The sequence below is a fragment of the Vanessa atalanta genome, chromosome 30 (assembly GCF_905147765.1).
Source record: "Vanessa atalanta chromosome 30, ilVanAtal1.2, whole genome shotgun sequence".
NCBI lineage: Eukaryota > Metazoa > Arthropoda > Insecta > Lepidoptera > Nymphalidae > Vanessa > Vanessa atalanta.
The window spans coordinates 5,394,905-5,422,245 of NC_061900.1; the positions used below are offsets into that span (position 1 = coordinate 5,394,905).

A 27,341-nucleotide genomic window follows, 5' to 3' on the forward strand; every position below is an offset into this window, starting at 1 on the left:
ATAAGTTACTTTACAGCTCACCAAAGTGTCAAACCACAAAATGATTTAAAAAATGTCTAAGGTTTGTTCACTAAGAATTAATTACCATTTTTATTTTTTTGTTATTCAATAGTGTTCTTAAAATGTTGCGTGATAGACCGTTACGACTGAGCGAAACGGATGTATTCCTACTCTTTCTCACATCCGTGTGAATTGGAATACTACGTAATGTTTGCCAATTTATGTGCTGCCAGACTGAGGGCTACAGCCCAAAATAATGGAATGTCTTTATTTTTAACAGTAAATAAAATATGATACGTAACAAAATACATAAAAAAAACTCTTTAAAACAACACACTACATCCACCTTAATTTAACCTTTTCCCAATTTCTTACAGTGAAAAATGTTCGTGATTTGAATCTCATTGAAACGGAAATGAGCCACGAAACCACGACATCCAAAAAATAATTTAATTAATAATTTTCACTTTTATCATATGGCATTTGCACAAACACTCTTTCTTAATTGATTGTATTACGTATTAATAGGTCATTAAATATTTCGTTATTATTCTTTACAATACTGTATCAGTAACAAATAATAATCTTACTTATAAATATGTATATTTTGGAAAAAACCCTTGATATATAAAATAAATGAGTACGATCTCATAATTATTGAGAAAAAGTTATGAATTATTATTTAAATATATTAATTTAAAAAAAAATGAAGGACATATAATATGTCGGCAGATATAAAAACAGGACCTGGCCACACCGGCCAGTGTCAATCTTTGCAGCCATCATGTTAGACGTATTTTATTCATAGAACTGTTTGGAGCTATTTTTGTTTATTTGTTTACGTGTATGTTTTTATAGTGAAGTGTGATTTATAATAAGTGTTTGTGTGTACTTAATATAGGATTGTTTACTTTAATTAAAGGTATGTGGTGACTTTAATTGTTGCAGTACTAACTGTTTATTATAAATTTTATTCAGAAAGATGTTGACCTTAGACTATAGTAGCATCGTTCAGAAATGTCGTTGTCTCTGGATGTTAAAGATTTAACACTTGTCGAAGTTTATACTAAAAAAAAAATAAAAAAATAACAAGTATATTTGTATAAAACCCGAAACATAGGTCGAATTATTTTTTTGATTATAAAAACATATCATTAATACATCATCCCTGTAATTTATACTTCCTCAACATTTCTAAACTAAATAATTGTTTGTCAAAATTAAGACGAAATATATTTTAATAACAGTATAACTAATCGAGAATACTATCAACGGTGATATAAATGATTCATTTTATATAGCTTAGAATACTTTTTATTGTAACAAATAAGTAAACCCAAGATTGTTTGTTTAAATCCCGGCTGACAGCACTCTGCTTTCATGTGTTTAATTTAATTGTATAATTCATCTATTATTTACTACGGGTGCTGAGAGACAGCATTTTAAGAAACTGTATTTGTTTAATGAAATTCTGCTCCACGTCCATTATCCATCAAGCAAAAAAAACCTTTTAGGAAGCAGGGAGGACTGTTAATTTGTTTTTTTTTGCTTTGTTATAGTTTGAATGCCCCAGATACACAATGTGTTATTACTAAGTAAGCAATACAAAGTTTATTATGATAACTAGGTAGCCGTCCCGGCATCCCGTGTAGGTGAAATAAGATTATTAATCCAAGATTATTTTTAACCAATAAGAAATAAATATATGATGAATAAAAAGGAGGTTTGTCGTAAGACACCCAATTAGAATGAAGTTCCTTGCACTATATACGATGGACTGAGAATACTTAGTTTAAGTTTGAATAATTAAATCACAAGAATTAAAATTCTTACTAAAAATTCCATTTCAATAAAAACAGTAACAAAAAATTAGTTTAAGTAATCACATAATAAACCATATATGAATAATAAAAAAAGACCACTAAAAAGAGAAGGAAACGTCGCCTGGACATGACACTTTTTCCTCAAGTGACGATTTCTGCCAGTTCCCTGTTAGCTGTGTATAAGAACTTTTCAAAAATCGTGTATACTTAATATACATAAAGGTGCTCTGAGGCTGTACATTAAGGATTGTAAGTTGTGTTATAGAGAAATCTAAAAAAATATATGTGAATACTAAAATAAATTATGGAAGTCAAAACTAATAAGTACATTAAAATGTTTCATCAAAGCCATTGAGGATGAAAAAAAATTGGAAACACACTAGAATATTCAAGGTGCCGTAGTGTACTCATCCAGACACTGCCTTGTTTTGAGAGTTTTTCATCACACAAACCCAAAACTTACTTATTACACTACTGCTCAAAAAAGAGTGTATGACTTCAGTGTTCATGTATGTGTGTATTTCTGTTCCATTATAAATTTTAAATGTCTGTACACCATTAGAAGACTTACTAAATCTTGAGCGTCATTGGCTTTTAAACTTTTTGCTAAAAATCAAAAAAATATTTAAAAAAATAGCTTTTCGGAAAGGCTTGATTTAAATTTAAAGGCAACAAGGAAATTATACTTGGGTCATAACCGAATTAAAGTATTAAATTAAGATTGTTGTTCTTATTGTGTTATTATTTAAGCTGTGTATTGATTAATGGAATACTTTTTGGATTAAGAAGGATTGAGCTTCGGGTTACAATAAAGAACTGATCAAACAATAATTATGAATACAAATATCATTGTAAATCTGGTTATTTCATTGAGCAACTAAGCGAGTTTCTTGCCTTCCCTACTTGCTGGTTTACGAAATGGTGGTTAAGTTTAAATATTCATTTAAAAATGCTTTACTGTAAAGTTTACTTGAATAAAATGTATTCGAAAGATTGATTGACCGTCATTAGATTTTATTCCGTATGTAAGTATATATATATAAAAAATGTGTGTTTGTGTGTGTGATTTGAATTAATATTTCTGATAAAATGAATATGGTGATAGTCATTTGATGCGTAATATGTTATCATCGATGCGGTTTTTCCTCAACAGCAATTTAAATAACATAAATAGTTGAAAGTCGTTACGAAATTGCTTTACATCGCATACAAGATACTTATGTTCTTAGTACATAGCGGCGAACATAGTTACAGGCTACACCGTTCCATGGTTCGTAGCCCGGTGGTTTTTATATGATATTGAATTTAAATTATGGTATTGAATTAAAAATAAAAAAGGACAGGCGCGCGGGCAAAGGGTACCGCCCATAGACAATGGCGCCGTAAGAGTTTTTAACCATATCCTTGCATCGTCAATGGAGAGGGAACACATAGAATTTCTTTTTCATTTAAAATATTAGTATGGATTATTTATTTATTTTATTTATTTAAATACTTTATTGACGACCACAAAGTAAACGGGACAAAAGGCTGACTTAATGCCTGAAGGCATTCTCTGCCAGTCGACCTTTAGGTCAAACAGAAAACCTTGAAGGCGGTAATTAATAATTAATTAACAATATATGTACATACTTATATAAAACTACATAAAAAACATATACATACATATCCATATAGTATCTAAAAAATAAATATTGATCTTTATTGTCATTCGTAGAAACATTATAATAATTTATTTGATTAAATAAAATGTCTGCCTGGATTTACTTTATTTCCTACTAATTTATTGGTTTTCCTTGTGTAAACTCTTTCAATAGAGATTTGGACGGGCCGTCTGGCGGGCGTTGAATTTCACGCGACACGTATCCGTCATCCGACGCGAGCAAGTATAGCCCCTTAGATTAGACTCATTGCCGACAACAAACTACTAGGTAAAACAATTTATTACTATTTATATATTTATTTTATAACAATTTATTATATATATAATAAATTTGAGTAATTTAACTCACCTTCCCGAGCAGTGACGCTGTAAAGGTCATTAAGGTCAACAGCATACTCATTTCTAAAAAAAGGCAGGGATTTCCATAATTTGACAGCGTTCACTGCGAACATGTTGCCGTTGTTTATCGATAGATATTATAGCGTGGGCGGCATCATCATTGTTTCTCGAACTATGTCGGGCACTCGTTATGAAGCCTATCATCATTACAAAATAAAAAACTAAGGTTTATATGTATAACAAGCGGTGCACGCGACTTCGTTTGAATTGAACAAAATGGTTATTGTTGTAGCCTAAGTTACTCCTTATTACATCAGCTATCTGCCAGTGAAAGTCCCGTCAAAATCGGTTCAGCCGTCCCAGAGATTAGCCGGAACAAATAGACAGACAAAAATTGTAAAAAATGTTATTTAGGTATATATACCGTGTATACATACATATGCATTTAGTAAAACGCGGTTATTTTAATATTATATGTATAGATACATGCACAATATAGTAGAGAAACACTGATAATTTTAGAGGTTTCTGAAGTGATGTCGTAAATAAACAAGTTTTTTGCGCTTACACTGCAAACGCTGGCTGAATCCTACGAGATGGACCAAAATATTGTACCTAAGTGTTGTACACTTTAAAAAAATCCGCGATGGTATATGTCTGTCTCTTAGAGATAACCCACAACAACCATTTTATATCCTTTACTTTTACGAGAAATAATGGCATATTTTCGAAGCGATTTTATGCAATACAGCATTAATCCTTATCCAATTAAGTACCTTAAGTACATTGTACATTTAATATAGATCAATATGGTCCTTAACAGAATGTAGCTTAAATGAATATTTTCGAAAATATTACAGATTTAAAACGCAGGGACATATTATCTAATGTTTGAAAAACTGTGAACGTTGTAAGACATTCTGTAGTATATTTAGTATTAGCATTGCACCCGTGCGAAGCCGGGGTTAGTCGCTAGTTTTGCTATAAAATGAGACATCGTTTGGCGCTCCTCGCGGGGAAGACTTCGCTCCGATAAACGTCAGACTACATAGTATACCAAACGGTTATTGCTAACTTACCTTTTCTCTTTGACTCGCTGAACAACTCATTGCGCGTTTTCCCCACTTAAAGTTGACTAGGAAGCCTAACGCGCCCTAGTACCGAGTTTTGATATAAGTTACCGGAAATGTGCAAATCCCGTAGTCGTTTTGGTATTTATTTACGCCTAATTATTGTATTACTAAAATAGGTAGGATGATATTAATACAAGAAATAAGATTAAACTCGTAACCCCCACTTTCTGTTTGCATACGGTACAGAGAACGTTTTTGGGCAATGGTATACGCATATATAACAAGATACCGGGAAATGTAACCAATTTACCATTTACTGAATTTAAAAAGTTTATTAAGACTAAATTAATAAATAAATCTTATTATTAATTAAATGAATACTTTTTAGAAAAACACGCCTGGATTTAGGCTCGGGTTCCATCACAGGACAGTAACTATTGTAAAAGAACATCATTGTAAATCTGTTTGTTTGAAAAGAGCAACTATGCGAGTTTCTTGCCGTTTCTTCTCGCTGGAGGCTGCTTTCCGAAACGGTGGTAGTGTCTTAATATCGACGATTCAAAAATGCTTCAATGTGAAGTTTACTTGAATAATTTGATAGAAACCCCACTTGGTACCTGTCTAGCTGTAGATTCTTTAGGTTGTTTCAAAGCGATTGCAAATTTTGTTGGCCAGACGAAAAACGTGTACAGCGTGTTTTTAATCGGGCACCTGATTTAAACTCTGTGTAATGTATTTATTAATACAAGTAAGTTAACAACGATTGTCTGTTGAAGCAATTTAATTGAATTGGTTGTTACAAATTTAATGTAATTGGTGTTGGTCCAAGGTTGGTAACGCATTGGCGACTAAAGGAATCATTAAAAAATCACACGGCGCCTATGGAGTGGTGATCACTTACCGTCAGGTTACTCGGTGCCTGTGCCAGTGTAACTACAGGCACAAGTGTTACCGACTTTAGGTATTTAGATTTAAATACGTTGCGGAAATATACGATACTTTAATAAATCACAAACTATATCCTTAAAATATTTTAGTGTTTCAATTGATTCTTTCCGTTTAGATTTAAATATTTATTTTGATTAATAATACGGTTTTTATTTTGACTCGAAATTAAGCTTATAATTAGAGTCGGACAACCAGCCATTCGTTCGACTGGACACAAACGAGAGAGAAGTGTTAACTAATAAATATTAAGTGTTTTTTTTTACTATAATTAAAATCCTAACGTTGATAATTAAAGTTTTATAGTGTAAAGTTAAGTGTTGTGAAGTTTGAGTAATGAAGGCGTAACACAAGGGACATAACATCTTAGCTCCCAAGGTTGGTGGCGCATTGGCGGTGTAATGAATGGTTAATATTTCTAGTGGCGCCTTAACATCAAAATCAAAATATACTTTATTCAAGTAGGCTTTTACAAACACTTTTGAATCGTATTAACATAACAGCGTATGCTGCGGAGATGTCTTCCTGTCAGGAACGATAAATAAAGTCTCCACTGAAATTTGGAATCCAATGCTATTCCCGAAAACACCGTAGTATCGGCTACATCAAGACGGCTACCGTTTAAAGATATATTATAATTTTTCCTTCTAACAAAAGTAGCCTAAAAACTACACATTTTATTTTTTGAGCATTCAAAAACAAATAAATTTGAATCAATCGTGTATCTGTGAAAATGCACCGTCTACATTGCCGGAGTCACTTTTTTCCTGTCGGCCTTAAAATTCAGTGAATTATCGTCAGCAAACAACGCACTATCACAAATACATTTAACACAGAAAAGATCATATACTAAAATAGATACATTTGTATGTCCGATGTCCGCCCACCGACGCTATAAAAATAATAATTATTATTATTGAGCAATCGTAACAAAGTTGTTATAAAATTTAATTGTAATTCGTTGACATAGTATATGTTTTGAGAGTAAACATAGCGCGAACACATAATACGCACATTACGGATGCAACAGATACCCACGCGGTACGTGCATTCGTAATCGTATGTACACTTGCACACATACATATATATTCACATATATGTTATTGGGTAGTGACATAGAATATAGTACGTTGTCTTAGCGGTCATCGAGTGTCAGGAGTGTAATGTACGATAGCGGACTTCGCGCCAAAAGCGCTCCATTTGTTGGAACGATGTTCTTATACGCGTCACGTGAGGAAAGAGCGCTTAGCTGCGCTGGGAGGGGGATGGATGCTCCAGGTGATCTATCCCTCTCTTTTTAATTATTATTTAGTAGATTTACTTACTATAGTTGTGCAAAATGACGATTCAAAAGTGCTTTGTAAAGTAAAATATATTTTGATTTGATTCCTGCCGACTGCCCTTTTGACACCGTCATTGACGAGACGAGATATCGTTTTACGTTTGAGTGGCTACTAGCAAATGTGCGGCTGTGTGATTTGTTACACACACTCGCAAACATTTATATGTAAGTACATATACCTGCGAATGGACGTTGGTACGATTTATATCGGTTTTGATTTTACGATTACCATAAATGTTGGTACAATTTACAGTAGGTACAAAAAAAGTTTCCCCCCATTTAAAGGGGGGGGGGGTGACTTGCCGGTGCTGAGTGCATTGGAATACCCTCTACAAATCAGTGTATCCACTCCATCTCTTCGAGGGACGTCATAGAATCGCTTGCGCGTGCGATCGTGACGCTTTAATAATAGGTGATCACCTACTCGGACGATCTTGAACAAAACCCTATCGTCAAGTAAAGCGAGCTTGCTGTTTTAAAGCTTTTGCTTAACTTGCAATGTTAGTTTGACACTTCTTATCGGTTCGAATGAAATTGCCCTTTGAAGTTAAACATGACTTTATTCTGCACCCCACATTGGTTCTACGAATGGGATTTGGATAGACATTAAATTTTCTATATAAAAGCTCTTCGAAAATCAATCTATTTGATACTAGTTGGTTTGTTCGCGTTAGGGCTTGGTCTTCCTATATAAAGCCTATGTCCTTTACATTACATAACATTAACATCCTGTAAATTTTCCACTGCTGGGCTAAGGCCTCTACTTTTGATGAGAAGGTTTGGAGCACATTCCACCGCGCTGCTTCAATGCGGGTTGGTGGATACGTATGTGGCAGAATTTCGTTGAAATTATACATATGCAGGTTTCCTCACGATGTTGTCCTTCACCGCCGAGCGCGAGATGAATTAATTGTCTATAATAAAAAAAATATTATAGACACAAAATAAGCGCATGAAACTTCAGTGTTGCTTGTTTGGGTTTGAACCCGTAATCGTCGCTTAAGATGCACGCAAAATTCTAATGTACATAAACCACTGGGCCGTATCGGCTCTCATCGGCGTCTATATCCTTTATTGTATAACAATTATACAGATAAGAGTCGCTTCCCCGTTTGTAATAGTATTATTTATTATTATTTATATTCAATAAAATGATGTTTTTAGATAAGGTTTTCCCATTTGATCATTGTATCATCGAATACGCGGACACGTGTTTGGTCGTTTGACAAATGGTTACAGTTAGATAGCTCGCAAAACATTAAAGATAATCACCGAGCCGCCTACGACTACATGTGTCAATATTATGTACGCGAATATGAAAAAAAATAAAACAAGTTATCATCTGCAAAGTCACTTTGAGATGTCAATAGGGTTACCAAATGTTCAGCTTTCACAGGACACGTTTATTTATTTATTTGGGAAGCCAACGTGATATACAAAGTATATAATTCTATTATACAGGGTTATTGGTAATTCGACGTATTCCCGTTAGGATGTAATAGGGGTGACTATTTGCGATAATCACCCCTATTACATCTTTTTCAAAATAAGTCGAAAATGTAACTTGAAAAATTATTTTAAAAAAGTATCTATCTATTAAAATCTACTTTTTTTTCTTTTGATTTATAAAAAATGAATAAACACCATTTATTTGTCAATATTTAAACAATAATTAGCGATAATTATTGTTTTGTCTCGTTTGGTCCAGATTTAAAAATGCGAGACGGAAAAAGATGTTATTTCAATATTTTTTTGATTTTCTTTTTGAAAAATCTAAAAAACGTGATAGCTCAACAATGGTTCACTTTTGCATGTGGGGTTGAAAATTATTGCAAATAGTTACCCCTATCACCTCCTAACGGGAACACGTCGAATTACCAATAACCCTGTATAAAGTCAAAGTCTAAGACTTGGGAATATTACAATGTACATCATTATTACAGTAACTTATCTTTAACTTCTTTTGATATTAAAGAAAAAATATATACAATTACTAAATAATACATAATACAATTTTTTTTTTCAATTTTAAATTATAAAATAAACATATAAAAAATTACCTGCGCGTCTCGGGACCCCTGACACAAGTGATAACTTAAACTAATCTGAGTTGAAATTGTTTAACTTGAGATAAATTCAGGTTATTACTTAACTTTTTTAGAAAAGGTAATTTGTTTATAAAATATTTTATTGATTATAAAATATGTATGTATTTACACAAAATTCTAATGTACATAAACAAGAATTTTAACTAAGGGAAGCCAGACAGACTGGCGCTTAGTGACGTAACGCGTTACGTAACGAAGCGCTTTACCCCTTTACCGCGGCTTAGTTACAACTTCAAAAAAATATGGTCGTTGTCCTCTTTGCCATTTCGTCGATGGTCACCTCAGCAAATACAGATGTTCTGTAAATGGTAAATGTTATTGCGTAGATCAATGTTTGTTGATAAAAAATTGCGGTCCGCATACGTCAATATCAGATATCCATAGGAATACAAACTGTAATATTGTTATGTTTCTACGCAGGCAAACACCGCGGAATATTCATGTGTATAATTCTGTCGCATGTGTATCCATTAACTCGATTTGTGCCTCTGCACAGAGTGGTGGAATAACCTCTAAACCTTCTCAAATGGATGAGGAGTCCTTTGCCCAGCAGTGGGAGATTTTCCGGCGGCTCGGAAATTAACACCTCGGACCTGAGAAGAACTGGCGAAAGAAACTCAGCTGGATATATGTTTTTTTTATTATTATTTTATGTTTTCATGTACAATAATAATAAAAATGTTTTCGTTATTTTAAACAGTCTGGAGGCGATCATTTCATTCCCAAGGTGCAGTCAACTAAAAAGTCATTATTGTCATAATATCCTTCAGCACACAAACGCTCTGTAACGATTGTTATAAATTTTACAATTGAATATTTTTGAACGTTTGCTGGGATCCTGTTGTAAAAACGTATACATTTCCCCATAAAAGATTTACTAACCCTGTGTAATCGGGTACTCGGAATAACAAGTTTATTCTTGTTCTTAGTATTAATAGAACGTACGTCGCAGTTTCTGAAAATATGTTTTTGCGTACATACATAACATTATCAAAAACAAATTGAGAAGCGAATCTTTTTGGCCCAGGTTATAGATTGCACGAATAGCCCTCTTCTGCAGTACAAAAATGGTATTAATATCAGCTCCAGCTGCATTAACCCAGAGTAGGATGCCATACGACATTATACTATGGAAATAACTGAAGTACACAAGGCGAGCCGTATCCACATCAGTCAAAAGTCTATATTTTTTTTTTACCGCATAGGCTGCAGAGCTGAGTCGATTCAATTTATTTATATGGGGCTATTAGAGCTTAGAGTCTATTGTCATACCAAGGTGTTGATTCTAAAACATCTAATGCTTCCCCATTTAAAGTACATTCGTTTTGACTCATCATACATTGGGAGTAGTGAATTTAATACATGTTGTCTTTTTACTATTTAACTGTAAATTATTAACACTAAACCATTACATACATTAGAGAGAGCATTGTTCACATCGTCATATATTGAATGACGTCTTTATATTCAAAAAAATAAAATAGCATCATAAGCTAACAATTTTATTACCTAAAAGATGTGGCAGGTGTTGTAAACATGGACCAATAATTGATCCTTGACCTGAATCTGATTGCTCAGATACGAAATCAGAACAGAACAGAACTGAGTGCAGTGACTCTAATTCCATAATGACGTACCTTCCTGACCAAAGTTTCGTGTTGCACACAATCAAAGGCCTTAGATAAATCACAAAATATCCCTAAGGCATCCTGTGACTCCTCCCAGGCCCTGTAAATATTTTTGACGAGCTCAACACCAGCGTCAGTTGTCGAGCGACCCCTTGTAAATCCAAATTGTTTTTTGTGTAGCAACTTGTTATTGTTAAAATGTACTAGCATTTGATTTAGTAATAACTTTTCAAAGATCTTGCTAAGAGTTGGTAGTACAGAGATGGGCCTATAATTGTTGGGGTCTGATGTACTACCTGACTTAAATATTGGTAATACTCTACTATGTTTCATGAGGTCAGGAAACACGCCACTAAGGACACAATTATTGAATATAGTGAAAAGGTAGGGTGCGATTACATCAATTATTGAATTGACTACCTTGACAGAGATCCCCCACAGATCGGCCGTTTTCTTAATACCTAGTGATCTGAAGGAACTTATTACATCATTTACACTTACTGTGTTAAATTTAAAACTTATATTAAATACTTCAACATTGTTTTTTAATAATGATTCGGCAACGGTAGGCGAGGGATTTAGTGTAGTCGTAGTCGAAATTGGAATGCTGTCAGCAAAAAATTTTACTAATGTACATACACATGAAACTGAACTTCTATAGGACTGAACATATTTTGATGATTTTAGTTTGAGCGGTGGATGGTTTAGATTGGACCCGGTAGGTGGCGCTGCGATCCAAAAGTATATTTAAAAAAAAACTTAATTTACCGGACAAAGTCGGGAAGGGCATAAATGAGTAAAATAAAATGGACAAATTCACATACATTACTCTGATCCCAATGTAAGTAGCTAAAGAACTTGTGTTATGGAAGATCAGAAGTAACGACTTACGTAGAAAACTAATGAACTTTTTCTACATCGACTCGGCCGGGAATCGAACCCGGGACCTCGGAGTGGACTTGCTGTAGAATATATAATGTGTGGGTGGTACCTACCCAGACGCTCTTAAGAAGTAGCACTTCTCGCGTGCTTTTATGCCCTTGTGTAGGTGCCAGACAATTTTCATGTCGTGATTTAAGGTTTGGCCGTGACCAGCAAACGAACAGACGGACATATATCTCTATTTATACAACAAGGCTGATTAAATCAGATTTTGGAGTCACCTAAAATACCAGATGGGGTGATAAAATTAACAAACGAATTAATTGAGATGTATTTTAATGGCGAAACAAGTGCGATGGCGCCGGCTCCGATTAATTCTATCGTAAGAGCGATTACGAAAAACCTGAGTTGGTTTGAGAAGTATTTTAATAGACAATTTATGGCGTAGCCGTCTCCAGCCTTGTGCGAGGATGTGTTCGTAATGTTCATTGTCATACTTTTGTATACAAGTAATCGTTCATTGCTTGAAATGCGACCATACACATTTAACTAGCTGCTTTCGTTCACAATTTTTCTGTTAGTGAGCGTTTAGGAGGAGAAAAAGGAACCGTGCTTTAATTCTAGTCAATCTTACAAAGAGACCTATAGTCTTAGAGCTCTCGTGCATATCACTACATAGTATAAAACAAAGTCGCTTCCCGCTGTCTGTCTGTCCCTGTGTATGCTTAGATCTTTAAAACTGCGCAATATACCACAATATAGAAGAGAAATTGATAATTTTAGAGTCTTCTAATGGGATGTCGTAAATGGACACGTTTTTGCGCTTACATTGCAAATGCTGGCTAAACCCGATGAGATAGATAAAAATAATGTACTACACCTAAAAATAGTTCGCGATGATCGCTATCTCTTAGGGATAACCCATAGTAACCATTTTTTTGTCCTTAACTCTTTACGAGAAATAATGTCTTATTTACGAAGCGATTTTAAGCAATACAGCATTAATCCTTATCCAATTAAGTACCTTAAGTACATTGTACATTTAATATAGATCAATATGGCCCTTTACGGCGTGTGATTTAAATAAATATTTTTGAAGATTTTACAGATTTAAAACGCAGGGACATAGCGGTTTGTATTGTCTAATGACAACAAAACTGTGAACGTTGTATATAAAGACATTCTGTAGTATATTTAGTATCGGCATTGCACCCGTGCGAAGCTGGGGCGCGTCGCTATAGGAAAAATTATATGAATTTGTGTGTTTCGAATTTGTTTACTATTGTTATTTTCACTTGCGTCTTTTGTCGTAAGCTACTTTTTAATACTAAGGTATTAAAAAGTAGCCCTTTAATCGTGATATAACAGAGAGACAGAGTTACTTTCGCATTAATTAGTATATATATTATTTTTATTGATAACACGAAAGATCACTAGACACAACTCAAAGTTATAACAATACAGAACCCTGTAAATGTGTCGGTTAGTATGTGGCTTAATTTTAGTAGAATACATATCGAAAACAAAATGTCATTTAAACATTAAAATATTATATTTTTATTCTGGCAACACGAACGTTGACAGATACTCGTCGTGGCGGGAAAATTGATTCTCGGATATATTTTCTGAACTGCGTATCGAGTGAAACATTATTATTTAAAATTCTTATAAAATTATATAAAAAAAGTAAAAACCTGGTAAAGATTGTTTTATTTTTGAGTTGCTCGCTTACGAAAATGCATCGCCGTTTTTATCGCGAAGTCGCGAGTTTAATTTCTAAAGATCTTAAATGTTATTGTTTCGCTTCGCTGTCCAGATTGAAACTCACCCGCCGTATTTGTGGCGTGAAGTGGTGCTCAATCCAATTAAATAATTCGACGAGAAAGAGCTTAATTTTGAAAATGAATGACGTTCGAGGTCTATTTTTAACCGACTTAAAATAAGGAGGTTATCAGTTCGACATGTATGTATGTAACATTGTTGGAGTTGAATATTTCAGTATGATGGTCCATTTAGGCTTCAAAGCACGTGAGTGAGTCTTTGTATGTTTAACCAACGAATTTCTCGAAAGCTAAAAGCCGTATCGAAATGATCATTTTTAATTTATTTTTGGTAATCTTCAACTTAGGGAACAGTGTAAGTTTCATTAAAATCGGTCCAGTAGTTTCAGACATATAGGCAGCCAGTGGGGCCAGCAAGCACATAACAAACACAAAATACAAAATGTACTTAATAAATAACAAATATAAATACTAAATACTAACACGTGTCTGCGGCTGGCTGGCAGTGCTGGCACCGACCTAAAAAATTGTCGGCGTGTGTACTGAATTAGCGATGTCTTAGACAAATCTGTTTTTGAAGTTTGTTTTCCTTTCCGCAAGTTCTAAAAATAAATATTTTTTATTTTTAATTCACTGCCGTTTCTTATATTGAAGTCGGTTTAATTTTTTTTATAAATTATTGATTTTATTGCTTAGACGATTTAATTAGAAGTTAATAAATTGTCTACTTTTAGTAGGTTTGTTTGATATATAATAAGATTTGGTTGGACACCAAGACCTTATCAAAGTCAAAAATCTTTATTCAATATAGAAGTGTTTACACTTGCTTATTGATTGTCAAAAATCTACCACACTGCCGGGTCGCGCCTGATACCTTGAATGTATGAATGCAGTCTTAATTCTTCAAGCACACATGTTCCCCTTTTCCTATAACCTGGGTACCTTCCAACGAGGCATGATAAAGCATCTTGCGGGATGTCATGAAGAGGGCGATAAGTGCAGTACTGATTGTACTGTCCGTCTTCCCGTTTGGACTCCACTTACCATCAGGTGGGGTGGAGTCGTAGGCCTACCCGGTGTATATACATAAACATCGTGAGGCATCTTGTTTACGTAAACAAAAGCTATTGCTCACAGTGAAATGGCATCGATCGCTACACAAGGAAAAAGCGTAGCGTCCCCTCCGCGCGACCTCCCCCTCTTTTCCCCTTTCTGACTGTATCTTGTAAGTTTTGATATAATGTTAAGTATTTAAACTTATTTTTTTTATCGTTATTGTTTTAATTCACGACGGATTTTGAATAAAAATTTCATTTTTTGTCATTGAAGTCTCAGACGTTAATTTATTTCATTGCGTCTGTTAGTTAATACGTATTGTACAGCGAAGGCAACTTCGTTCCAACCGGGAGTCCCGCGTCACCACTCTTTTTGAGTTTTCTCACTTTACCAGATACTTTCGTGCCTTTTAGGTTCTCTCAAAATGCGCACGAGTTTCTTTATTCGGCCATAACTTCTAAATCCCTTAACAGATTTGGATCCTTATATCGTTCTGAGTGTACATATATGCCGCGATAGCCCAGTGGTTAGAACGCGTGCATCTTAAACGATGATTTCTGTTTCAAACCCAGGCAGGTACTACTGAATTTTCATGTGCTTAATTTGTGTTTATAATTCATCCCGTGCTCGGCGGTGAAGGAAAACGTGAGGAAACCTGTATGTGTCTAATTTCAACGAAATTCTGTCTAATGTCTGTCTGTATTCCACCAACCCGCATTGGAGCAGCGTGGTGGAATATGCTCCTAACCTTCTCTTCTCTTCTAATGTTATGTAATGTAATTTTTTTTAATTCTCTCATATTTGATCTTTCGTTTCCTTTCGTCTAACATCTCTGTAATCTGACTGCACACCTTGGGAATGAAATGATCGTCTCCAGGCTGTTCCAAATAACAAAATATAATTTTCATTGTACATGCAAAATGGAAAAAAAGAACAAAAAAAATTATCCCGCTGAGTTTCTTTCGCCGGTTCTTCTCAGGTCCGAGGTGCTAAATCCCGAACCGGTGGTAGATTTTTGACTATCAATAAGCAAGTCAAACGATTCTTCGGAAAATAGTTTAAGTAATCCCGAACAAGATAGTTTAAATCTTCTTTTTGTATCGAATGTATAAGATTTATATCATTACATTTTTAGATCGGATTTCTTTGCGGAATGTTTTCGTACATCGTAGTAGCGATTTAATTTTAAAATTTGTTCTTACGAGATCACGCTGAAACGAATAAATCAAAATATACATTGTTCGAGCTTTTATAAAGCTAAATTAAACTCAAGTCGTAAATCAGGGACCTAGTGCTCTTGGCCAAGCTTTTATAGAATAATATATGTACTATGTTATGTCGTTGGCTTCTCTCGCTTTTTTCGGTTTGGTCGTCTGGTGTTTGCCATAACAAAAGTAGTTTAAGTCCTCCCTTTGAGGTACAAATCGTTTGTAACTCAAAGGGGTAAAAGGTGGGGATGATTTGTTTGAGTAGTCAAGACGTAAATGCTTAACGAACAAACAAACTTTCGAACTTATAATATTATTAGTTAGGATGTAGACTATTAAAATTTATGTTCATGCGAGATAATATTTTTTTATGACGCGCGTAGATAACTTTTGTGCTGGGTAAAACCCAGACAGTATTTATTTTATTATTTTCAAAGATAATTTTTTTTTTTTTAATCGAGCGTGTTGTGGCGTTTGTGGGAGACTAGCTCCCCGTCCCGGCTTCAGGTGGTGTGGGTAAGAAATCAGTTTACGTGATATTCTTACCCGCTTATGCGGTATCACATCTTTTACTCCTTTAGTATAAAGTATAAATATGTAAATACGGGCGGTGGTGACCGCTTACCATCAGGGGCCCATTTGCCCGTCTGCCTGCCTGTATCGTAAAAAAACTAACTCGTGCGAAAAATGGCGAGTTAAATATATTCGGCCATTTTTATTGTATTTGATATGTTATTTCCTATTTTATTTTGTTACAGAGATGCCAAGGACCAGACGGTGATGCGAGATGACGGCATGGCTGTTCCTGTTCATCGCGGCGGCGGCGGCGGCGGCGGCCGACCGCCAGACGTGCGTACTCGCGACCCCCCTGTCCGCCTGCCTGTGGACGATATAGAAATTGTTTTGCGGCAGCGCCGTTGATTGATTTTTAGTTTCGTACCGAACAGATAGACAAACAGACACTAATGTATACGAGATACTGCTTCCTAAATTTCATGATTCGATGTCAACGGGACGTGCCGTATAGGTTTTGATTCCGTTTGCGAATCTATGGGGAATGATAAGTAAACGGCGATGTCTTTTGTCTGTGTAGATTTACAGAATATATTTCCAAGTTTATACTTCTACGCGTTACTGAGAAAAAGCTTCTTAATAACGAAGTGATCCTATAAGGGTTCTTTTTTCCTTTAGCTAAACCCCAAAAATGATGCGTGTACTCATGTATGTGTCACCGTAAGATTACGAACATCGTTAGATTACAATCTATCTCGTCAGATTGTAAACTGTCGAAATATTGTGAACCGTGAAATATGATTGCAATTTAACGCATTATTTTTCGCTCTATTGTAATCTGTCGATGGGAAGCGGGCAAATGGTGAACTGGCGTAGAACGGAATGCATCTCGCGCGCTGATTGGTTGAACGTTATGTGCCCCCCACCCCCCCGGCATTCGCCATATTATTTCACCGTAAAATTGCAAATACCGTTAGATTATAATCTATTTCGCGCAATTATAATAGAATGTGAACGTTTATTCAATTTGAAATAAAATATAAATAATTACAAAACATGCATACATAGTAAAGGACGCTTCGAATGAGTTTAATTGCCCCCTCTTCCACAGGAGCCTTTTCGATTTGGGAATTAACTACTGGGGCGGGCCGGAGCGCGGCTGCGTCGCCGAAGAGGGCGCGGGACAACTCATCCTCAGCTGTACTCTGCGCAGCGCCAACTTGACGCTGTACGTGGATAGAACGGCTACTATATTGAAGATCGTCTGCGAAAAGGTTGGGATCCTGTCACAGTGCTAGCTGTATAAAATTAAGTCCTCGCACCGCGTCTTTACGCGATCAATTCAAAAACTGCCGAACGGATTTTCATGGGGCTTACTCTAATGGATGGTGTAATTCATGAGGACGGTTAGGTGTATAATTTATAATGGTTTTGTATAAATTGGTCGAAAAATGATGATGGTTGTTGAATTTTGTAGATTATTATTCTACCGAAATCCAAGTACCCGATGACACAGGGCTAGTAATTCTTTTTGGTTCAATGTATACGTTTTTACAGCAGAATCCCAGAAAACGTTCAAAAATATTGAATAGTAAAATTTAAAAGAATCGTTAGTGTGCTAAAGGATATTACAACAGTAATGACTTTTTAGTTGATTTTAGTTGATTGCACACTTTGGGAAGCAAGTGTAATCACTTCCATATTGAATTCAGATTTTGACTTTGAATGTCGTGCCCGCAATCGGTCAGGAGGACATCATTAATTTTAACTCTCCCTGCGAATTTTCAGTTCCGTCGCCAAGCTTAAGGCAAATTTCGTGAATTTGAGTTAAATCTGTAATAAGATAAAGGGTTCTTCGTTATCTATCGAAATAAAAATGCAACATTTTCCGTTGGTAAACGCATCTCGAGGACGGCTGAACTGTTCTGATACATTTTTTTATTTATCGTTATAGTCCAAATAAGATTTCTATTTACATAAAATTTGTAAGCAAAACAGCTGATCTTTGATCTTAGCCAAGAACATTTTCGACCAATTCACCTTTTAGACGAAGAAACCTTCGCCAACGATTGGTTTATCAGTTTTAGAACTGCAGACAGACACACAACACGTCACACGATCCCACACGTCAGGCTTAAGTAGTTTAACTAATAATGAAACAAATATCAATACATTTACAGAACAGCACGCTCGTTTGCGACGAGATTCAAGAGGCGAAACAATATATAGACAAGTACATCGTGAGGGACGCGAGCGGGCAGCTCAGCTTCACGAGCATAGAGACATGTGATCTCTCCTCCGAGAGTCTCGCGTGCCCTCTCAGCGTGGTCGGCGCTGCTGGAACGTCGCTGATGAAACTCCAAGAAGTCAGGGGGGAGCTAGAACCTCTCTACGTGCAGGGCTTGAATACGACGAAGTTCAGAATGTATAACGTCGGTGAGTAGTCGAATAGTCGATATCTACTCCTTACATCGCACATGTGCCACCAACCTTGGGAATCGTGATGTGGTCCCTCGTCCCTGTACACTGGCTCACTCACCCTTCAAACCGGAACAACAATACTGACTATTGCTGTTTGGGTAGAATATCTGATGACTGGGTAGTACCTACCCAGGACGTTGAAGCCCTACCACTAACTAAACGCCGTCCCCACAAAATATACTATATTATATTACAACCAGCATCAAACGTGTGCGGAAGTGGTTTAAAATTCAGTATATTATTAGTCCCGCGCATATTTGGGCAGTTCCGATTTTGATGAGTTGTTTACGTTCCAAATCAAAATGAAAATATTCTCTTTATTCAAGTCGCCTCATAAAAGCCGTTAGTATTGAATTAAATGTAAAGCGACCACCGCTTCGGAAAGTAGATTCTAGAGGAACCGGCGAGAAACTAAGCAGTTACCCTTTTCATTTTAATTACAGAGTATGTCAGTAAACAACAATTACTCTTTTAAACCTGCCCGGAAGTCACATAACTTGTATTGAGTAATATGCCTAATCGATGTTTCTTTGGCATGAGCTGTCGAATATATATAAGACGAATACCGCGCCAAAGGAAGGATGTAACAAACAGACAGACTTTGCAGCTTAATATTTAATTAATTCCTCGCGTGTTTTAAAGTGATAAATTAATTATAACTGCGATAAGGACCGACCTCTTTATCTCGAGTCGCGCATAATTCTATTCAAGTCATCTTTTCTCCGTAATTGGTTCATCGATAAGAACTATTGGCTGACCCCTCCTCGGCGAACATTATAATTACCTCTGTTTTTTTGGGTATTTTTTCCGGTTCCGAGCGAAATCTAATTAACGAATTCGGTAATTAGTTTATGGTATCAGGAAGGATGTGTTGTAATGTGTTTAATGTTTTGCTGTTTTGAGATACCCCCAGGATAATGGCGTTGGTCTAGTCTACAAGACCGCAGATCCCTAGTCCTGGGTTCAAACCCCCAAATCGCGCCGATCTATAGTTATTGGGTTTTCCTATCGAAGCTAGTAAAGTTTGTCCTGATCCTGAAGTCTTTCCCATCGGGTTATGAGAGGACCAGGGTTTGGGTACACACTCGTATACGTATGATATGTCCTGTGTAGTTGGCTGATGAGGATCATGATGAGTTGGCTGGTCTTCCTTAACATTGGTTGCCGGCGCCGATATCTTGTAAATGATTAGAAGTCTGAGAGAAAATGGTCTGTCTAGAGCGCTTTTGAAGCAAACGTTGCCAAAACTAACAGCAGGCTGGCAAATGGGCTATCTGGTATTAAGTGGTCACCACCGTCCATGGACATTGGCACTGCGAGAAATATTAACCATGATATCACCATTGCGCTTCGTAACTTGTGGACTAAGATACTATGTAATTGTACTGGGTATCGAATGGGTACCCAATAATACTAAGTATTTCTGCTCGGGGTAGCATATACGGTAGTGGGCGGCCACCTAGACGTGCCTGTCCGAAGCCCTACCACCAATCATTGTATTTTCTATTACAGATGAAAACATAACAGAAGTCCCGTACAAGGCCTTGTCACTTCTACCGGCGCTTTTGAGTTTCTCCATGAAGGGGGGGTCACTCGTACTGAAACCGGAACAAGAAGAATATGTACTACCAGAACTGGTGACGTTGGAACTGGCCAATGGGAACCTGAAGTCGTTGCCGAGGGGAGCGTTTAAAAACACGCCGAGCGTGCAAACGCTCCTGCTCTGGGGGAACAAGATCGAGTTCGTCGACGTGGACGCATTTGAAGGTCAGTGCGGGGCGCGGGGCGCGGGGCGCGGGCGGTTGTTTTGTAGCTCGTGTTTTATTCGTATGTCATTATAGGTAGTTTCGTCGTTGTTTACCGCGGTATACACAGCATGTCTGAGGTCGGGTCTCGAGTGAGCGTGATACGCACTCGTGTCAGAGGGACCCACTCGTCCATAACATCACGTGTTATATAAGCAACTAAAGAATAAACAAACTTTTACTTAATATAAATAAAGTTAAAGAGAAAAAATTGAATAAAATAAAGATAACTGAAATTAATAATTATCACAAAGTGCATGTGTGTGTGTGTGTGAGGCGAGTGTGATGTAGGTCATTAATGTAGATAAGAAACAATGTAGGCCCTAAGACACTACCTTGTGGGACGCCATATGTGATTTTTGATCAAAAAGTAGGCAATCACTCTCGTCTAACAATTAATAGTTTCGATCGACGACGACGCCACTGATCCCCGATCTCATTGGAGACCCATCAATGATGCACGGAGGAATGTAAAAATCGGTTCAAACGAACTTACCTGAGAACAAAGACAAGACAAAGACCTAAAACGATGTGCCGTTGACTTTCAGGTCTCACGCATCTGGTGAATCTCAGTTTGAACGCGAATCTCATATCTCACCTGCCGGGCGGGCTGTTCCGGCACTCGCCGCACGTCGGACGAGTCGACTTGTACGTGAACAGGTTGCTCCGCCTGTCGGAGGATTTGTTCAGCGGCTTGCGGGAAATGAAAGAGGTTAGTTTGTTTGATAAGGTGTCAATAGCGCAATGGTTTACGGGCCGCCTAGCGATGTAAAAAGTCGCAAGGCGACGTGGTCTATTGGCGTCCCCACTCCAAACACCAGCATTAAGCAGAAGTGGAGGATTGAATGAGAAAATTAGTAACGCCTTATAATATGCATTGGGAATATTAAAAAAATAACTTTAAAGATAAAATATATCGCATTCCTTATCGTCTTATAATTGATATTTAACATTGGTATAAGGAACTCCTCAGCGGTCGACAGCATGGAGACGAAATACAATTAAGGCATTAAGGCAAGGTCTGTGTAGCACCCACTCATCAGATATCCCACCACCAAACAGCATGACGTAGCAGTGAGTCAGTGTAACAACTAGTACAGGAGACATAATCTTGGTTCATGTAAGGAATGGTTAATAGTTAATGTTTCCGATAGTGTTACTGCTTATAAATATTATGGTGGTGACCATTTACCATCAGGTGGCCCATTGGTCCAAAACTAAGCCTCGGCTACAAAACGGTGTGTAGGTCTACCTGTCGGTGTGTAGGTCTGTCGCATCACGCCCATTTATTTGGGGTCCAAACAAATGTAGATTTCCTCGAGTCTATCTTTCAAAGTTAATGGGCTATCTAATCCGTAAAGGTTTTGTCAAATCGGAGCCCCATTTGCCAGTCCGCCTGGCGCGCACCTTATTTAAATTTTTATTACAGATTTTAATATTCGACAACAAGGAAACACTGAAACTGGACAACCGGAGCTTTTCCAACATGCCCTCCCTCTATAACTTGAAACTCGAGAAGAGTTCCATAGCGACGCTTCCCGCCGACTTGTTCGCGAACACGACCAATCTGAAGACGCTGTCGTTGAAGGGAAACAAAATCAAGGTGTTGCCAAGGGGCATATTCTCGGAGCAAAAGTTGCGTCAGTTGAATTTAAGTAACAATTCGTTCAGCGAATTTCCGGCGGATGTTTTTGCCGAGCAAGATTCGTTGGTGAAGTTGGAGCTGCAGCAGAATGGCTTGGAGAGTCTGCCTGACGGTCTCTTCGCTAACCTCAAAAGCTTGAAAGAGTTGGATCTCAGCGATAATTCGATGACGAAGTTGTCCAAGTGAGTTTTTCAAACTTAACTTAAAAACACTTTTGAATCGTCATGGCGAAACAGCTTTTATTTTATAACTGTACTTATGTAAATAAACACCTGTATCATATGTGTATAAATAAATAACGAATTCTCTTTCAGCTTCGTGTTCAACGGGCTGAGCAGCCTGACGGAGCTGTCTCTGGCCGGGAATCGAATCGAGTACTTAAACCAAGCTGTGTTTGAATTCACACCCAATTTAGAGGTGAGTCTTTTGTGTAAACACAGTGATCCGGCAGAGTTACGTCAATTTTAATTCTCATTCCGATGACAAACGCCATTTTTTCACGAACTCATAACGATTTGTTCGTCTAACTATAGTCATCTTATTTATGCCAAACGTTTAAAGTCACTCTCACCTTTCCAGTCGCTGTCGTTCGCTCGCAACAATATGACGATATCGAAAGAGGTGAACAGCATCGCGTACTTCTCGCCTTCGTACGTGCTGGATAACCTGGAGCCCTCCCCCCCCATCACGGAGTACTCGTCCCCCTTCCACCGGCTCACGCAGCTGCGGCGCCTGGACCTGAGCCGCAACCGCGTGGCGCTCATGTGCGAGGACTGGATGCGGATGTTCCACTTGACGGAACTCGATCTGTCCTATAACAACTTTACTACGTTGACGGTTCGTTTATAACGTTAATTGATGAGATACATACTCGGTGGTGCCACCCCCTCGTCAGATATTCTACCGTTAAACGGCAATATTTAGTATTGTTGTGCTCCGGCTTGAAAGGTGAGTGAGCCAGTGTAACTATAGGCACGAGGGACGTAACGTCAGTTCCCAAGGATTGGTGTAAGTGGTCAACATACCAAAAGACTAGCGCTTTTTGAAATTTTGACCATTTCCAGTTCGCCAATGCGGGACCAACCTTGTGAACTAAATTGAATCCCTTGTGTCTGTAGTGACCCTCCCCCGGAACACAAGTATACTGGGTTCGGTAGTGTGGCGGTAGAATATCTGATGAGTGGATGGTACCTACCCAGACGGGCTTGCATAAAGCCCTCCCACCAAGTAAAGTCTATATAATATTTGAATACAGGATATTAAATAAATATACGTTTGATTTCAGGAAGTGAACATGGACTTCCCGACAAACGTGACCGTAGACTTCAGACACAACAACATAGAACAGTTCCGGCCGAACGTCAACACGGCGAACACGGACGTGCCCACGTTCTTGATGGACTACAATCCGTACCGGTGCGACTGCCAGCTGTACCACTTCATAAGCAACTACAAGAGCGGACGCAGAATGGCGACCATGAAGATCAAGAAGTCACAGTGCTCGCGACCCACCGCGCTGAGGGGGGTCAGGTTGATGGATTTGAAGCCGGAAGACTTAACGTGCGAAGTGAATTGCTCCACCGGCGATCTCATAACGGGAGCCAATCGACCCACCAACTCGAGCGACTGCGACTCGTGTACGATACGCCCGGACAAGTCTCGCATCGAAATGTTCTGCAACAGCATCCCGGACGACTACCCCCCCCTCCCTCTCGGGGTCCACTCTACGTACATAAAACTGAAACGCGCAATAGACATATCGGATCTACCGCAACGCGTGACGCTCGTCGACCTGTCGTCGTTGAACCTCACTCGGCCGCCGACGGCGACGTCGGTCACGCTGAATCTGACCGACAACGAGCTGACTGCGGCTCCGATCGACTTGTTCGACCGCAACTGCACCCTGTACCTCAGGAGTAACCCCTTCGACTGCTCCTGCTCCTCGAGGAGCAACGTCGTCGCACTGAACGCGTACCGGTCACGCATTGCCGACTACGAGGCCGTGACTTGCTCGAGCGGGGTGCCCGTGGCCAGCGTGGGGGTCGCGCAGCTGTGCGCCGCGAGGGACGCCGCCGTGCTGGGCGCCGCGCTGGCGGCCCTCGGCCTCGTGCTGGCCGTCTGCACCGCGATCGCCTACAGGTACTCGACGGAGATCCGGATCCTGCTCCGCAAGTACGGGCTGTACTGGGCGAGGGACACGGACGGCGAGCCGTACGACGCGTTCGTCTCGTTCGCCCACCAGGACGAGGAGTTCGTCATGAAGCGCCTGCTGCCGAACCTGGAGAGCGGGCGGGCGGCGCTGCGCCTGTGCGTGCACTACCGCGACTGGGTGGTGGGCGACTGGATCCCGGCGCAGATCGCGCGCTCGGTGGAGCAGTCGCGCTACACCATCATCGTGCTGTCGCGCCACTTCGCCGCCTCCCCCTGGGCGCGCATGGAGTTCCGCGCGGCGCACGGGCGGCAGCGCGTGCTGGTGCTGCTGCTGGCCGACGCCGACGCCGACGCCGACGCCGACGCCGACGCCGACGCCGACCCGGCCGCGCTGGCCGACGGGCTCGACCCGGAGCTGCGCGCCTACGTGGCCATGAACACGTACGTGCGCTCCGACGACCCGCTCGTGTGGGACCGCCTCAAGGACGCCGTGTTGAGGCGCCGGGGCCGGGCCGGCGACGGCGCCGCCCGCTGCGAGCCGGCCAAGGCGCCCGGGGCGCTCCACGTGCAGCTCGAGAACGGAAAATTGGTCAACAGAGCGCTCGCAGCGCCCGCCGTCTGACCGAACCGGCGATCGATGTTCGATTCGTTCGCTCTGTTTAAATGTGCCTTCGAATCACCTCTAGCGGGTAATTCCTTTAACGATAAGCAATAATGATGATCTGTTTTTAATTGATATTATATTGATGCGAAGCTTTAATGACGTCTCGAAGTAACGAATGCTCAGCTGTAAGGTTTATATTCAATAATAAAGTGTTATACTCGGACAGCTGGAAGCGACGGCCGATTTGTACATCGAATGTGATCGGTCTGATAGTCTGTAAGTTCCTTAACTTCGTACGAGATTGTGTTTAGTAGCTGCTATGTTATTTAATGTATACAAAGGTAGACGGAGAACCTTCGCCCTTATACTTTGTTCCGATGGCGGGAGGAGTTCACATAAGCGAACCTTCGATTTAAGTTTTCATACGATTGTGCTAATAATATTTTCCTAATTACTACACTGGGACCAGTTCTTGATTAATTCAAAATACAATTTTCATACGAATCCATAATGAACACGATGGGCTATATTTAAGTTTTCGACCAGTGATATCAATTCAAGCTTAAAGCCGTTTGCCCTTACTAGTCCTGCCATTGAAATGAACTTTGTTTTTGCATCGTGTTATACTTTAAGAGAGTAGCTAATCGTATTTACTAAACAATATAAACTTAAGCCATCCGTAAGAATCGGATAATCCGAAACTACAGTCCATAACGTCCCTCGAATGGAGTGTAGGAATCATTGGTTTAGGATCTTAATTATGAACCGCTGAGTTACATTTAAATTAGACTAAATGTGAAGCCACCACCGGTCGTAGTGTAGATTCTGTCGAGAACCATTAAGCAATCGATTCTCTGTTTTGTATTTTTTTTTTTTTGTTTTTTAATTGTTTTTGTTTTGACGATATTATTGTTTGTGTTTATATGTTCTGCTCTGTGATTGTAAGCGCCGCTGGTGTGTAATAAATATTTTTATAAACCGTTGGAATGTTTGAACGGACATTATTGTTTTTATTGTAACTTTTAACAAACTATTTATTTCTGACATCTCTGGAAAAACGCGATACGCTTTTTATCCGCGTGAAGTGGTGTGTGCAACTCGCCTGTGCCCACGACACACACACACAGGCGCATTAGGCGTCTAGCCTCGTATACCGGAATAATTACTTATGTTATTATCGATTATTGTCTTGTTTGACTTAAATGTTTCACATTAAAAGCCTGTAAATTTCCCACTGCTGGGCTAAGGGCTCCTCTCTATTTTAGGAGAAGGTTTGGAGCATGCAGGATTCCTCACGATGTTTTCCTTCACCGCCGAGCACGAGATGAATTATAAACACAAATTAAGCAATATACGTATATATATATATAGATATTGACAATAAAAAGCCAATAAATATTATAATCCTTCTTAGATATTAATAATTATTAGATATTACGGTCATAGACTGATGTTTTGTGACGCTGTGTCGGCTCAAAGTCGATTTTATGTCTGTTTGTATAAATATGTCGTACCAATTTTATAATAATTTACATGGAAAATAAAACAGTCATTTTAAAAAAATATATTTGCTTATTATTTATACCTAACGCCGATGTTTCTAACTGTGATCATTCCTGGGTCTGGGCTCATCGGTGTGACCGCTACGGGAACAGCGCGATGGGTGAGTGCGGTTTTCAAGGTACGGGTAGGCAGCTGCGGTCATCGCCACGTCTATTGGACACGAGAGCAAAATTTAGACTAAATGATAATTGCAAAAGTAACTCTGTCTGTCTGTCTGAACGTCTGTTGCTGTTCCACGGGCAAACCGCTGACCAAAAGCAGGTTTAATTTCGGTACATCAGGATGAAAAAATAATAATAATGTGATTATTTATCAAAGTGTAAAAAAAAAGTATTTCTGCCATTTGTATTAAGCGACATCCTGGCCGATGTTGAGCAATATGCCTATTCGGATTCGCCAGATTTTTCTGCGTAGCCCGAGTTCGGGTTCGTGACGATCTGAGTGTAAAAGAAAGTTATTTGTTAACTGCTGCTAGTTATTTGTGTGGTGTATTTATATAAGTTGTATGTATCACTCTCGAAATTAATTAATAACGTTTTTCTTTATTGGTTAAGTTAACAATTAAAGTAAAACAATACAGTAATGTAAGATAATGTTATAACAATGTTCCCGGTTTCAGGGTATCCAGAAGAGAGCTTAAATTTCCCGCCCATTTTTTTTTTTTTTAAATGTTGCCCGCTTCAAAAATTGTTGCGACAACATCAGTTTTCTTTTTTTGTCTTTTGAAATAT

At 38.5% G+C, this 27,341-nt stretch overlaps 1 protein-coding gene across 1 annotated transcript; it reads left to right on the forward strand.

Moving 5' to 3' along the window:
• Positions 1-775: 775 nt before the first annotated feature.
• On the forward strand, positions 776-25,885 carry LOC125075148 (protein toll-like). Its single transcript, XM_047686761.1, has 10 exons — positions 776-922; positions 16,607-16,697; positions 17,473-17,635; positions 18,542-18,797; positions 20,355-20,609; positions 21,196-21,359; positions 22,077-22,474; positions 22,607-22,709; positions 22,872-23,129; positions 23,578-25,885. Exons 2-10 carry the CDS (start codon positions 16,636-16,638, stop codon positions 25,063-25,065), a joined length of 3,147 nt encoding a protein of 1,048 aa, XP_047542717.1. The 5' UTR covers positions 776-922; positions 16,607-16,635; the 3' UTR covers positions 25,066-25,885.
• Positions 25,886-27,341: the final 1,456 nt, after the last annotated feature.